Source organism: Hippichthys cyanospilos, chromosome 13 (genome assembly GCF_059441005.1).
Source record: "Hippichthys cyanospilos isolate Australia breed blue-spotted pipefish chromosome 13, RoL_Hcya_1.0, whole genome shotgun sequence".
Classification (NCBI taxonomy): Eukaryota; Metazoa; Chordata; class Actinopteri; order Syngnathiformes; family Syngnathidae; genus Hippichthys; species Hippichthys cyanospilos.
Genome location: NC_142381.1, coordinates 9,827,798 through 9,842,797, shown reverse-complemented (window position 1 = coordinate 9,842,797; position 15,000 = coordinate 9,827,798). Strand labels below are relative to the sequence as shown.

Genomic DNA, 15,000 nt, shown 5'->3' with positions numbered 1-15,000 from the left:
AGGTTTATAAAATGCTTGAATGCACGCAGTATATTTTTAAAAACAGATTTAAAGACTCAAAGGTCAAAGTTCACTTAGGTTGGTGGTAAAAAAAAAAAAAAAAAATTACAAATGAGTGATGCTTTGCACTAAGGTATCTGTGGCAGATAACTGTTGATGAACCAAAGAAACGTCACCAAAGTTCTGCCAGAATTTTGAGATCTTTGAGGATGAAAGGGCCTGGAAAGTGAAACAACTTTTATGGTGCACACCCAAATAGGCATCCTAACAAATACATTTTTTTTCTGAAAACACACTAAGCAAAAATTATTAAGCATTGGAAACATGCAACATAAGCGCTGTTGAGAAATCCAAACCTCCAAACGTTTTCTTCAAAATCTGATATAGCATCCAACACAATAGATCAAAGGTTATTTCACCACATCATATACACACTTTGAAAGCAAGGAATATCCACCCTGATAACTGTTATTCATCATTTGGCAAAAAATAACCACAGGTTAATTTATCCCTCAGTCTGTAAAAAAATACTCATAAGACATTATAGATCAACACCAATCACAAGACATTCTAGAAATAAAAAAGTAACTCACCAATGTTGACATCTGTGAGCAGTTTCCTGACATCTCCTTGTGCAAATGCGAGATTTCAGTATCAGCTCCATCCACACTCACTAAACTTTGACTCATGGCTTGCATGTTCTTTATGTCACTTTTTCTGGAGTCAGAGGTCTTACACACGTCGTAACTGTACACGTGCGGGAGAGTTCCTGTCCCTAAAGTATCCGAGTAGCGAGGTGGGTAATATGGAATGACAGGCAGGTTGGAGTGATACAGGACACGAGACTGTCTCCACCTGTATACTTTGACCGATATGATAAGCAGCAAGCAGGTGATGAAGAGGAAGGAGACCACAGCCAAAGCCAAGACTAAGTAAAAAGTTAGTTGGTCATTGTACTCCTTGTCGTGCGTGCTCAAGTCAGTGAACTCTGCCATGACTTCCGGGAAGCTGTCGGCCACCGCCACGTTGACAATGACTGTAGCTGAACGAGAGGGATGCCCGTTGTCCTCCACCACAACAGTCAGTCTTTGTTTGACAGTGTCTTTATCAGTCACTTGGCGGACAGTTCGGATTTCTCCATTGTTGAGGCCCACTTCAAACAGGGCCCTGTCTGTGGCTTTGTGCACTCTGTAGGAGAGCCAGGCGTTCTGGCCAGAGTCCACATCCACCGCCACTACTTTAGTCACCAGGTAGCCCACGTCTGCCGAACGAGGCACAATTTCGGCCAGAACCGAGCCACTTGTCTGCACCGGATACAACACCTGAGGGGCATTGTCGTTCTGGTCCTGGATCAGGATGTGAACTGTGGCCACAGAACTCAGAGGAGGGGATCCAGAATCACGGGCAGTAATGTTAAATTTAAAAGACTTGATTTGTTCGTAATCAAATGATTTGATTGCATTGATGACCCCATTCTCTGCATTGACCGTGACAAATGAAGACACAGCTACTCCATTAACTTCTTTCTCCTCCAGAAAGTAAGACACTCGAGCATTTTGGCCCCAGTCATCATCACTTGCAGTGACAGTAAACATGGAAAAACCTGGAGAGTTGTTCTCTGGAATACTTTTACTGTATTCAGACTGCTTGAATTTGGGTGGGTTATCATTCACATCAGATATTTTAACGTTTATATTTTTACCACTAGACAGTGGTGGAGAGCCTTGGTCAGATACTGTTATGGTCAAATTATATTCAGGGATACTTTCCCGGTCTAACAAATCTTCAGTCACTATGGTGTAGTACCCTGTTAATGAAGACTCAATTTTGAAAGGGAGGTCGTTATTTATAAAACACTTGACAACACCGTTGCTCTCAGAATCTTCATCATTCACGTTAAAAACAGCTACAGTTGTACCTTGGGGAGAATCCTCGGGGATGGATTGAGAAAATGACATTAACTTAATCGTAGGGATATTGTCATTTTCATCAATTATGTTAACGATAACTTTACATGTATCTGTATAACCTCCATGGTCACTAGCTTGGACCTTTAGTTGAAAGTTTTTTGATTTTTCAAAATCTAATATGCCAGTAAGGCTAATCTCTCCTGTTTTTGCGTTTATATTAAAAAGCTGCTTTTCCTCGTTAGTCATGTGAGGAGTGGAATACGTGACGTCACCGTATTGACCTGCATCAGCGTCGTTTGCAGTAACAGTCGTGATCAATGTCCCTACAGGTGAATTTTCTGGTACATCTATTTTGTGAACAGACTGAGTACAGACTGGCGCGTTATCGTTTGCGTCCAATACAGTGATTTGAATTCTTACCGTCCCTGATCTATGTGGCTCACCACCATCTGCAGCAATTAACATGAGTGTGAGACTCTCCTCTTTCTCGCGGTCTAAAGGCTTCTGTAAAGTCATTTCTATAAAACGCTCGCCGTCCGGTTGATTATGTATTTCCAGGTTAAAATTATCTGATGGTTTAAGTGCATATTTCTGAATATCATTTATAGCAACATCAGGGTCGGCTGCATTTGCGAGTGAGAAACGCGTTCCGATTGCAGCATTTTCAATGATTTTCAAACTAATTTCTGATTGTGGGAAGGACGGACTATTGTCATTTATGTCCAGGACCTCCACTGTTACACGATAAAGCTGTATTGGATTTTCTAAAATGATGTCGAAGCTGAAGCTGCAGGGCGTCGTCTTTCCACAAAGCTCTTCTCGGTCGATTCGCTCTTTAATCACAAGTGTGCCTTTGTCTCGCTTTAAATCAACATACTGTCGATCTGATCTTGTTATAATACGAGCTTTACCTGCCACGAGTCTACCCAAGTCCAAGCCCAAATCTCTTGCGATATTTCCAACAAAAGAGCCTTCCGCCTGCTCTTCCGGAATGGAATAGCGAGCCTGTCCGGCGATAGAGCGCAGCTCACACAGACAAAGAATGAAAAACAGTGTGCGCCATCGGCCTTTCTCAGCGTGCATCCAAAACGAAGCCATAGGATATTTCCAAAACATTACATGCAGATTGCTGATTGCTTCGAGGTAAAAAACAGTCGATCTTCAAATGAAAAAGTTAAAAATAAAAACGAGAATCCACCGGACTATCCTCATTTAGCGGCGAGCAGTCCGTCGTCCTTCTCAGCAGCGCAGCTGTCAAAAGGAGTCGAAAAGCAGGACTCTTGCACGGACTATTTTCCTTTTAATTCAATGATGTACCACTAGCGGCACTTAGTGCATTTTCGCAGTAGTGCACCTCCATGTAATCGCATGTAATACATTAACGCAAAATCAGTTGATTTGGGGTCACTATGAACTCGACTTACATAAATATACAAATATGATTATTGACTAATGTTGAAAGTATTTTCTATTTTGAGTACTCATTTAAAAAAAAGTATTATGGAAAACTGTCAAACCCTGATCACATGACTAAGAGGTCATGTTTTTAACAGCAGAAAAAAATGTATATATCATACAGAGCTCTCATTCTAATATGCATCCATCCTAAAAGAAGTGATCAAAGTACTGTATTTTAGAAAAACATGTTTTATTATAGTATATAGCCTCCTAAGACCCAGCATATTTTTTTGTTGTTGATGTAGTGAACATTTTCTTTGTCTATCTTTCGACAGAGAAGAGCTATACATGACAGAAGTCACATTGTGCATAGTAAATGACATATTGATCTCAATAATTATGCCTTGTGTTTTGGGTGTGATGTAATTAAATTTGCTGTCTTGCTAAAACAGCATGACAGTGAGAACAATTGGATAATTCAATTATCAGGAAGCTATTATCTTCGATTGCATCCAAGTATTTCTAAACCAGTCGTAAACTAATTCAGCACCAAGGACAGCAACATCGAATATCCATTTGTAAAGAATGTGTTCCAAAAAGGATGTATTATTGCAACTATTTACACATAGTTGCAATTACGTGTTCGCTAGAATGTCTATTGTATACTCTAGCTAATAACAATTAGATTCAGATAAGGACTCAATTACTGAAGATGAAAATATATGCAAGTGAAATACGAATATCTGTTGTGTGACATAAATTGAAGTCAGTACACAATGCAAACAAAATATCTATTTCTAAAGTTTCACAAAGTATATTATATGTGTTTTATTTGGTCACATATTATTCTCCAAAATCTTGTGTTTTTAAAAAAGATAGAATCCTTGTGTTTTACGGATTGAAAAACACATTTTGGTTGGACAATGGCAAAAGTGGGCCACATCTTCATGAAAATGTAAATTTATAGGTCCCGGTGTGAAATACCTGGTGTGTATATACTTAATTAATTTTCTGAATATATAAGAAGCCAACAATGACGAAAAACCTCGCAACATTATTTCAGCAAAAGTAGAGACAATGGTGAAACATCTGACTCACCAGAGTTGACATCTGTGAGCAGTTCCCTGACATCTGCTTGTCTTCATGCATCATGTCAGCATCAGCTTGGTTCACACTCACTAAACTTTGACTCATGACTTGCATATTCTTCATGTCACTTTTTCTGGAGTCAGTGGTTCTGCACACCTCGTAATTGTACATATGGGGAATAGTGCCAGTCCCCAGAGTATCCGAGTAGCGTGGTGGATAATATGGAATGACAGGCAAGTTGGAGTGGTACAGGACACGAGATTGTCTCCACCTGTATACTTTGACGGAGATAATGAGCAGCAAGCAGGTGATGAAGAGGCAGGAGACCACAGCCAAAGCCAAGACTAAGTAAAAAGTCAGCTGGTCATTGTATTCCTTGTCATGCAGGCTCAAGTCAGTGAACTCTGCCATGATTTCCGGAAAGCTGTCCGCCACAGCCACGTTGACTATGACTGTCGCTGAACGAGAGGGATGCCCGTTGTCCTCCACCACAACAGTCAGTCTCTGTTTGACAGCATCTTTATCAGTCACTTGGCGGACAGTTCGGATTTCTCCATTATGAAGGCCAACTTCAAAAAGTGCTCTGTCATTGGCCTTGTGCAGTTTATAAGAGAGCCAGGCATTCTGGCCAGAGTCCACATCCACCGCCACTACTTTGGTCACTAGGTAGCCCACGTCTGCTGAACGAGGCACCATTTCGGCCAGAACCGAGCCACCTGTCTGCACCGGGTACAGCACCTGCGGGGCGTTGTCATTCTGGTCCTGGATCAGGATGCGAACACTCACGTTGGTGCTGAGGGGAGGAGAGCCTCCATCTTGCGCTTTGACAATTAAGTCCAGCTGTTTAATTTGCTCATAATCAAAAGAACGAACTGCATGGATCATTCCACTTTCTGCATTTATTGAAACATAGTCAGACACTGGAGCTCCACCAATGCTAGTATCCTCTAATATATAAGAAATACGAGCGTTTTGACTCTCATCGGGGTCTTTAGCATTAAGAGTCACAATAGAAACGCCAGGGGGGTTATTTTCTGTAATAACTGCATTTTCAAGGGCATATAAAAACACGGGGGCATTATCGTTCACATCGGAGATTTTCAGATGAAATGTTTTTTTGCTCCACAGTGGAGGAAGACCTGCGTCTGTGGCAACAACAGTTATGTTATATTCTGACACACTTTCACGATCTAAAGGCAAGTCCGTTAACAAAGTGTAATAATTTCTCAAGTTGGATTTTATTTTGAAAGGCGACTTTTGCTCAATTCTACAATTCACCTGTCCGTTTTCAGCCGAGTCTATGTCTTTAACATTGATGATACCAACAGTTGTCCCAGGTGGGGCGTTTTCTGATACAGGACTCGTGAAGGACATGACGCTCATTGTGGGGGCGTTGTCATTTACATCTATGACGTCAACAATCACTTTACACGAGTCGGTTAATCCTCCCATGTCCTTTGCGTCTATTCTCAGTTCATATTTCTTATTTTTCTCAAAATCAATAGAGCTCTTTACACAAATAACACCACTCTTTTCATCTATGGCAAACACATCACGCAGGCTGCTGTCCACGTCAGAAAAATGATAAGTCAATAGGCTGTTCGACCCAAAGTCTGCGTCAGTGGCATTAACAGTGACGACGAAACTGCCGACAGCAGCATTCTCCATTACGACGGCTTTGTACACGGACTGGTTGAAAACAGGCGCGTTGTCGTTTGCATCAAGAACAATAATATTAATATTAACTGTACCAGATCTTTGTGGGTTTCCGCCGTCTACCGCTATTAATTTTAAAGACAGTATAGGGAGCGTCTCCCTGTCTAACGGCTTTTGAAGCACCATCTCCGCATATTTCTTGCCATCTGTATCTGAATGCTGTTTCAACACAAAATAGACATTCTCGGTCAAAAAATATTCTCTCAGTGTGTTCACACCTACGTCCGGGTCCTCGGCACTTGAAAGAGAAAATCGAGCACCAGTGTTTGCAATTTCACTTATTTCAAAAAGGATCTCGTTTCTTTTGAACGTCGGCGAGTGGTCATTTATGTCTGTAATTTCAACAGTTACTTGATGGAGCTCCGTGGGGTTTTCTAATATCACCTCAAAGCTGAAACTGCACGGTGTTACATCTCCGCAAAGCTGCTCTCGGTCGATCCTCTCATTCACCACCAGAGTCCCTTTGTTTGCCACCAGTTTGGTGTATTCGACGCTCTCTCCCGTCACAATGCGGGCCCGCCCCGATAACAGTCTCTTCACATCCAAACCCAGGTCCTGTGCTACGTTTCCGATCAATGAGCCTTTCTTCATCTCCTCTGGAATTGAATACCTTATATTTCCGTCGACCATTGGTTTGAGAAAAAGGAGAAAAGACAGACGCCAGCAGATGGTGCGCCATTTTCTGCACGCTGCGCTGGGAGGTGTTCCGTTTGCCATTGTAGAAATATTAAAAAACGCTCCAAAATAATCCAAATAAAATATGCGTATTCTTGTGTTTTACAAAATGCCAACGAAAAAAAAACACTGCATGGACTTTTCCTGTCTTATACGACAAGAGTGAGAGCGAGTCTCTATATCCCCTCGAAGCGAGCCTGAGTGATGAACACCACCTCGTTCCCCCTTTCAGTCCTCACCAGTGAGAAGATAGAGTGGAATAATACTGACTCTCAATGATCGGTTGACCTACAGCGTCCCTCTGAGTTCAACATGAGTAATGCAACTTATTTTCTTTTATCAAGATGCGCATGTGCATTTGAGGATTTAATGCTTAAAATAATTACCAACAAAAAAACCTCATGCAAGCAAGTGATTTGTTTGACACAGAGGCAGAAAAATAAACGTCGCATATACAGAATATTACAAAGTGATAAAATAGGAATAATAATGATAAGCACAATGATTTCTTTCATTTGGAAATCGTTTGCAAACCCTATTTTGATAGTGACGCTGTAAAGAGGATCAAATGTTGAAAAAAATATGCGGCAATATATGCTGAAACAGCTTCTTTATTAATATAATTGAATTAAAAAAAAACTCATTCGAAATTGAAGATGATTATAACTAAAGAAAATAATTGTAGCAAGACAAATTCAAAAAAGTTTTGAGCTTCCAAACGCAGTCATGATTCGTGAGTGACTTGATCGCCAACAAATAATTTCCGGTCGAACTGCAAGTGCGATTACTTGAGAAGACAACAAATAAATGCAACAGCTGCAAAGACAAATTAAAGTAACGATATAGGCAACACATTCAAAAATAACTGGAAAAGTAATTGGAACAGATTAAGTCATAAAGCGCTCGAATGTGATGAAAGTGATGAGCAGTCATAGGGTGGACGACAACCTCCTCAGCCAGTGCGAAGAAATTGTGTCCTCTGACATGAATCAAAAACCACAGGATTAAGGAGTGGCAAATGAATACAATCCTAATAAAACTAGTAATTTATCGTTAATGGCGACAATCTGCTGTTTGAATAACCAATACAATTAAGTTTAGAGCATATTATTAGACATGATGAACACTGCATTTAATCAAAACATTTACATCACCATGTAAAAAAGCAGTGAGAGTGAGCCAAGAAGCTACTAAGGCAAACTGAAGACAAGGATGGAGAAAAACAATGTTGGGAAATGTGACTCACCAAAGTTGACAACTGCGAGCTGTGTCCTGACATCTGTTTATTGTCATACGGTGTATCAGTATCCGTTCGATCCACACTGACTAAACTTTGACTCATAGCTTGCATGTTCTTCATATCACTTTTTCTGGAGTCAATGGTCCTGCACATCTCGTAATTGTACACCTGCGGCAGGGTTCCCGTTCCCAAAGTATCCGAGTAGCGTGGTGGGTAATAAGGAATAACAGGCAAGTTAGAGTGGTACAGGACACGAGACTGTCTCCACCTGTACACTTTCACCGATACGATGAGCAGCAAGCAGGTGATGAAGAGGAAGGAGACCACAGCCAAAGCCAAGACTAGGTAAAAAGTCAGCTTCTCATTGTACTCCTTGTCGTACACGCTCAAGTCAGTGAACTCTGACAACACTTCCGGGAAGCTGTCAGCCACCGCCACGTTGACAATGACTGTAGCTGAACGAGAGGGCTGCCCGTTGTCCTCCACCACAACAGTCAGTCTTTGTTTGACAGCGTCTTTATCAGTCACTTGGCGGACAGTTCAGATTTCTCCATTGTGGAGGCCCACTTCAAACAGCGCCCTGTCTGTGGCTTTGTTCACCTTATAGGAGAGCCAAGCATTCTGACCAGAGTCCACATCCACCGCCACAACTTTGGTCACCAGGTAGCCCACATCTGCAGAACGAGGCACCATTTCGGCCAGAACAGAACCACCCGTCTGGATCGGATACAGCACCTGAGGAGCGTTGTCGTTCTGGTCGTGTATCAGGATGCAAATGCTCACGTTGCGGCTAAGGGGAGGGGAGCCTCCATCTTGAGCTTTGACAATAAATATCAGCTCTTTGATTTGTTCATAATCGTATGAGCGAACTGCACTAATAACTCCACTTTCTGCATTAATAGAAACGAATTCTGTAATTTGCCTTCCTCCAATTTCACTTTGCTCCAACATGTAGGAGACACGGGCATTCTGGTTTTCATCCGGGTCTTTAGCAGTGACTTTAAGCAAAGAAACACCTGTCGGGTTGTTTTCTGCGATGTTTGCACGATATAAACTGACCGGAAATACAGGAGCATTATCATTGACGTCCGAAACTTTGACATTAAAAATCTTTTTAGAGGAAAGTGGAGGTGAACCAGCGTCAGACGCAACAACCGTGATGTTATATTCTGGCACACTTTCACGATCTAAATCAGCATCAGTTACAAGTGCAAAGTAATTTCTCATATTGGATTTGATCCGAAATGGAATGCGGCCTTCAATCGTGCATCTCACGTGACCATTTTCACCAGAATCTTGGTCTTTAACATTAATGATACCGATAGTGGTACCGACAGGGGAATCTTCTTGCACAGGACTATTGAAAGACATAACATTTATGACAGGTACAATATCATTTATATCCATGACTTCAATTTCAATTTTTGTAGATTCTGTTAGCCCACCTTGATCTTTAGCTTCCACAATGAATTCAATTGTTTTGTCTTTTTCATAATCTATTGGTTTTGCTATAGAAATAAGTCCTGTTATTTTGTCTATATCAAAAAGTTCTACTATTTCTGCATTTGATTTTGAAAATGAGTATGATACTTTTCCATTTGAGCCACTGTCTGCGTCTGTGGCATTAACGGTTAAAACACGGGTGCCTTTTGGTGCATTTTCATATATTTTTGTTTTATAAATTGTCTGATTAAAAACTGGTGCGTTATCGTTTGTATCTAGAACAAAAATATCTAAATTTACTGTACCTGATCGTTGTGGATTTCCCCCGTCCAAAGCCACTAATTTTAAAGACAATTTTGGTTGTTGTTCTCTGTCTAAAGCTTTCTGAAGCACCATTTCTGCATGTTTCCTGCTTCCTGCGCTGGCGTGATGTTTTAAAACAAAATTTGCACTCGGTGTTAAAATGTAACTCTGCACACTGTTTGTGTCCACGTCAGCGTCGTGAGCATTCTCCAAAACAAAACGGGAGCCAAGAGCAGCAGACTCGCTGATTTCAAAACGCAATTGGTTGCTTTTAAAGGTGGGGGAATTGTCATTAACGTCTAACACTTCGATGGTCACTGGATGCAATTCCATCGGGGTTTCCAATAAAATCTCGAAGGTAAAGCTGCATGGCGTCACGTCCCCGCAAAGCTGCTCTCGATCTATCCTCTCATTGACAACCAGAAGCCCTTTGTCCACCCTCAGCTCGGCGTATTGGACGTTCTCCCCTGTAACGATGCGGGCCCGCCCAGAACGAAGTCTTTTCAGATCCAAACCGAGATCTTGAGCCACATTACCGATGAGAGAGCCTTTTTTCATCTCCTCTGGTATTGAGTAGCGGATTTGCGCCTGCGTTCCATTGAGGAAAAAACACCAAAAGCCGAAGAGAGCTGCGCGTCGCCATATTCCTCCTCGGCTCGGGCGGATTTCAACAGACTCCATAGGAAAATCAATCCTACTACAAACAGGCATACGAGTTGAAAAAAATATTCCAACAAACAAGGCTCAATTGTTTCAGTTTTGTTTTGCTCAATTCCTAGTGCGTTGTTCACGCGAAGCTGTCTTTTGCCCAAATGACAATAGCAGAGGAGGGAACTGCACTGCCTCACGCAGCACCAGCAAATCCATTTAATATGTAACAGCGCCCCTTTGAGGATGATGGGTAAAATTGTTCCGGTCAAGCTAAAACGTTCAACATGAGAAAGAAAAGCAACATCTGCATGACGTTATTGTTTAGCAAACACACTGACATTAACCGCAAAAAAATAGTAAATACACATTTTTCTCAAATGTGTCACTTGTGCAAACATGCAGTCAGGTAGGTGTTGGAGCTGAAGTAGTACAATTGTCATACGTGATGAGCACTGTCTTAAATTCTTCGGTTTGCGCACTGTTTAACAAAACCGTTGCACAATGTCTTTCAGCACCATGGACAGAGATAAAACCAAACAATGAGCCCGAGACGTGCAGCTCAAATCGGTAAATGCTATATACTGGAACGCACTCATAGTCGGTTCCTAATTACAATGCATTTAAGATGCAAAGTCACAGGTTCACTCTGGTGAAATGGTGGAATTGACTCATTACACTGAAATTGCTGAAAAATATACGTAGATGGAAGAAGTTGTCAGTTTGTTTTTTTAATACATAAACAGAATAAAAAGCTGAAGTTTGTCTCAAAAGAAGTAGTCCTTAACTTAAATGATATGCCTATTGTTTTCTGCCAAATACCACTTAACTAAGATAAAGCATTTCAGGATGAAAATAACACTTGACTCAAAGTGCTAGCTCATCAAACTCTGATTTATCAAACTTTAGACTTGTAGTTGAATAGTGTTCAAAATCTTCAGTGTATTACCACATATTTCTTGCTTTTCTGCTGGAACACTGTGTCACTATGACAATAGCGTTTATATGACAATACATATCTATATGAACCTGAAAAAAATGAAGACATACAACGTTTTATAAAAAGTCAATATCACACGATTAAACAATAACATTTTGCTCAGGATTCCAGATTTGTTCTGTATCTCATGGGACTGCAAAGCATTGTATTAGATTTGTGATAGCCACAGAAACCCTGATAAAACCTCAAGTAATGCTTGATGTACCTTGACCTATTCCCATTTAACAACAAATTCTCTAGTTTTTTAAACAGGATAATCAATTCCAGTGAAATGTCCATTTCTTTCAAAATGCAGACAAAATGGACAACAACTTTTATGTTAGAAAAGAAACCATCTATTTTGATAAAAATGATCATGCTTATGGTGACAGCTTTTTTTGTCAGAAAAAGTCAGGACACTAAAATAAAAAAGAGGCCACAACAACCTTCAAAAACAAAATAAAACTACCTGCTCAACTAATTTTTTTTTTTTAACAATGACAGCAACCAAACATGACAAAGAAACCAGTAATGAACCATTTTTTTAAACACACTTATTAATTTAAATGAAAAAAAGAAAACTACTAAATATTATTAAAATTCAGAGGAATCATTTGGGATCATAGCTATTACTCAGCCCACTTTCCCTCCAGAACATATAAACATTATCTTACATATGGAATAACTGCTTTAAAATGCTTGCAGATGCACAGGTAGTGACAGGGCATGGAACTCATTAGCCTTCAACTGAAAATATGCCACCTATCAGTTAGCACACCAATTCAATAAATGTTTAAATAAAATTGACTCACCATGGTTGACATCTGTGAGCAGTGTCCTGACATCTTCGTGTTTTCATGTGGCATATCAGAGCTGGCTGCATCCACACTCACTAAACTTTGGCTCATGGCTTGCATATTCTTCATGTCACTTTTCCTGGAGTCAGTGGTTCTGCACACCTCATAATTGTACACGTGTGGGAGAGTCCCTGTCCCCAAAGTATCCGAGTAACGTGGTGGACAATATGGAATGACGGGCAGGTTAGAGTGGTACAGGACACGAGACTGTCTCCACCTGTACACTTTGACTGATATAATGAGCAACAAGCAGGTGATGAAGAGGAAGGAGACCACGGCCAAAGCCAAGACTAAATAAAATGTCAGCTTCTCATTGTACTCCTTGTCGTGCACACTCAACTCTGTGAATTCTGACATCACTTCCGGGAAGCTGTCTGCCACCGCAACGTTGACAATGACTGTAGCTGAACGAGAGGGCTTTCCGTTGTCCTCCACCACAACAGTCAGTTTTTGTTTGACAGCATCTTTATCAGTCACTTGGCGGACAGTTCGGATTTCTCCATTGTGGAGGCCCACTTCAAATAGCGCTCTATCTGTGGCCTTTTGCACTTTATAGGAGAGCCAAGCGTTCTGGCCAGAGTCCACATCTACCGCCACCACTTTTGTCACCAGGTAGCCCACGTCTGCTGAACGTGGCACCATTTCGGCGAGCACCGAGCCGCCCATCTGGATCGGGTACAGTACCTGAGGGGCGTTGTCGTTTTGGTCTATGATCAGGATGCGAACGCTCACGTTGCTACTGAGGGGAGGAGAGCCTCCATCTTGTGCTCTGACAATAAATATGAGCTCTTTGATTTGCTCAAAGTCGTATGAGCGAACTGCACTAATAACTCCACTTTCTGCATTTATAGAAATAAATTCCGTAATTGGCCTGCCTTCGATTTCACGTTGTGTCAACATGTAGGAGACACGAGCGTTTTGGTTTTCATCTGGGTCATTGGCACTCACTTTTAGTAGGGAAACACCCGGTGAGTTATTTTCTCCGACGTTTGCACTATACAAGCTGACCGGAAATACAGGAGCATTGTCATTGACATCTGAAACTTTCAAACTAAAAGTTTTTTTAGAGGAAAGGGGAGGCGAACCACTGTCAGACGCAACTATTGTTATGTTATATTCAGGCATTCTTTCACGATCTAAGTCATTCGCAGTCACAAATGCAAAGTAATTTCTCACATTTGACTTAATCCTAAATGGAACGTTGTCTTCAATCGCGCACCTCACGTGACCATTTTCACCGGCGTCTATGTCTTTCACATTAATGATGCCAATTGTTGTGCCAGCAGGGGCGTCTTCTGACACAGGACTAGTGAAGGACATAACATTTATGTTCGGAAAATTATCATTTAAATCCATTACGTCAAGTTCGACTTTAGCTGAGTCTGCAAGCCCCCCTTGATCTTTAGCTTCAACCATGAACTGTATTGTTTTGTCTTTTTCGTAGTCTATTTGCTTTGCTACAGATATGCATCCCGTCTCTTCGTTTATATGAAACAAATCCGCTATTACTGCATTTAGGTTTGAAAACGAGTATCTTACTATTCCATTTGAACCAGCATCAGGGTCAGTTGCATTCACGTTCAAAACGACAGTGCCTTTTGGTGCATTTTCTGTTAATTTTGCTTTATATACTGTTTGGTTAAAAACGGGAGCATTGTCATTAGCATCTTGAACGTTGATTTCTATATTTACTGTACCTGATCTCTGTGGATTTCCACCGTCCACAGCCACAAGCTTTAACGAGAGACGCGGGTGTTCTTCTCTGTCTAAGGCTTTCTGAAGCACCATTTCTGCGTACTTTATGCCTCCCGGACTGACGTGTTGCTTCAAAACAAAATTATCACTCGGTGTTAAAATGTAGCTCTGTACACCATTTGCAACCACGTCAGCATCATGCGCGTTTTCTAGAACAAAACGGGATCCAAGTGCAGCCGTCTCACTTATTTCAAATTGGAGATGCCTTTTTTCAAATGTGGGGCTGTTGTCATTCACGTCCAACACTTCGATGGTCACTGGATGTAATTCCATGGGGTTTTCCAATAAAATTTCGAAGGTGAAGCTGCATGGCGTCACCTCTCCACAAAGCTGCTCTCGATCTATCCTCTCATTGACAAGCAGAAGCCCTTTGTCCGCCCTTAGCTCGGCGTACTGGACGTTCTCCCCGGTCACGATGCGGGCCCGCCCAGAACGGAGTCTTTTCAGATCCAAACCGAGATCTTGGGCCACATTACCGATGAGCGAGCCTTTTTTCATCTCTTCTGGGATCGTGTAGCGGATTTGTGCCTTCGCTCCATTTAGAAAAAAACACAAAAAGACAAAGAGGCAGGCCACACGTAACCATATTCCCCCTCGGCTTGGCTGGATTTGTTTAGACTCCATGAGGAAAAAAAGAAAAACTAATATTCCAATAAAGTAAAAATACTCATAAAAAAATACCTCAATCAAATGAGGATCAATCCTTTTGTTATTATTTTGATGAACTGGTTTTGCGTTGTTCACACGAAGCTCTCTTTTACTAAATGACAGTTGCGAAGGAGAGAGCAGCACTGCATCACTCAACCTCTCGCAAATCCATTTAAGATGCAATAGCGCCCCTCTGAGGAGGATGTGTAAAACTGGTACAGTCAGGCTAAATTGTTCAACTTGAAGGAAGAGATCTCTAAATGGCAAGTCATGTTTAACAACTGCACCAACAAGAATAAAAAAATGACAAAACTTAATTTTAAAAATACACATTTTCGT

General features: G+C 41.2%; 2 protein-coding genes across 18 annotated transcripts in view; both read right to left on the bottom strand.

Moving 5' to 3' along the window:
• LOC148413763 (protocadherin gamma-C5-like) overlaps positions 1 to 15,000 on the bottom strand; it is a 216,405-nt gene that overhangs the window by 116,692 nt on the left and 84,713 nt on the right. The window contains exon 1 of one of the 17 annotated variants that reach the window (XM_088431307.1): positions 12,214 to 14,771. The exons of 13 other annotated variants lie outside the window; for them this stretch is intronic. In XM_088431307.1, the coding sequence (XP_088287433.1) occupies positions 12,214 to 14,637 (2,424 nt within the window). In that variant the 5' untranslated portion in view covers positions 14,638 to 14,771. Of the gene's footprint in view, positions 1 to 593; positions 3,400 to 4,406; positions 6,970 to 12,213; positions 14,772 to 15,000 lie in introns of those variants that run through there. 3 more of the 17 variants (XM_088431339.1, XM_088431308.1, XM_088431306.1) reach the window with 3 other exon arrangements.
• LOC148413765 (protocadherin gamma-A3-like) lies at positions 7,155 to 10,585 on the bottom strand. Its single transcript, XM_088431351.1, is given in 2 exon segments — positions 7,155 to 7,767; positions 8,035 to 10,585. Coding segments are annotated over 2 exon segments (2,478 nt in total). The 5' UTR covers positions 10,486 to 10,585; the 3' UTR covers positions 7,155 to 7,740.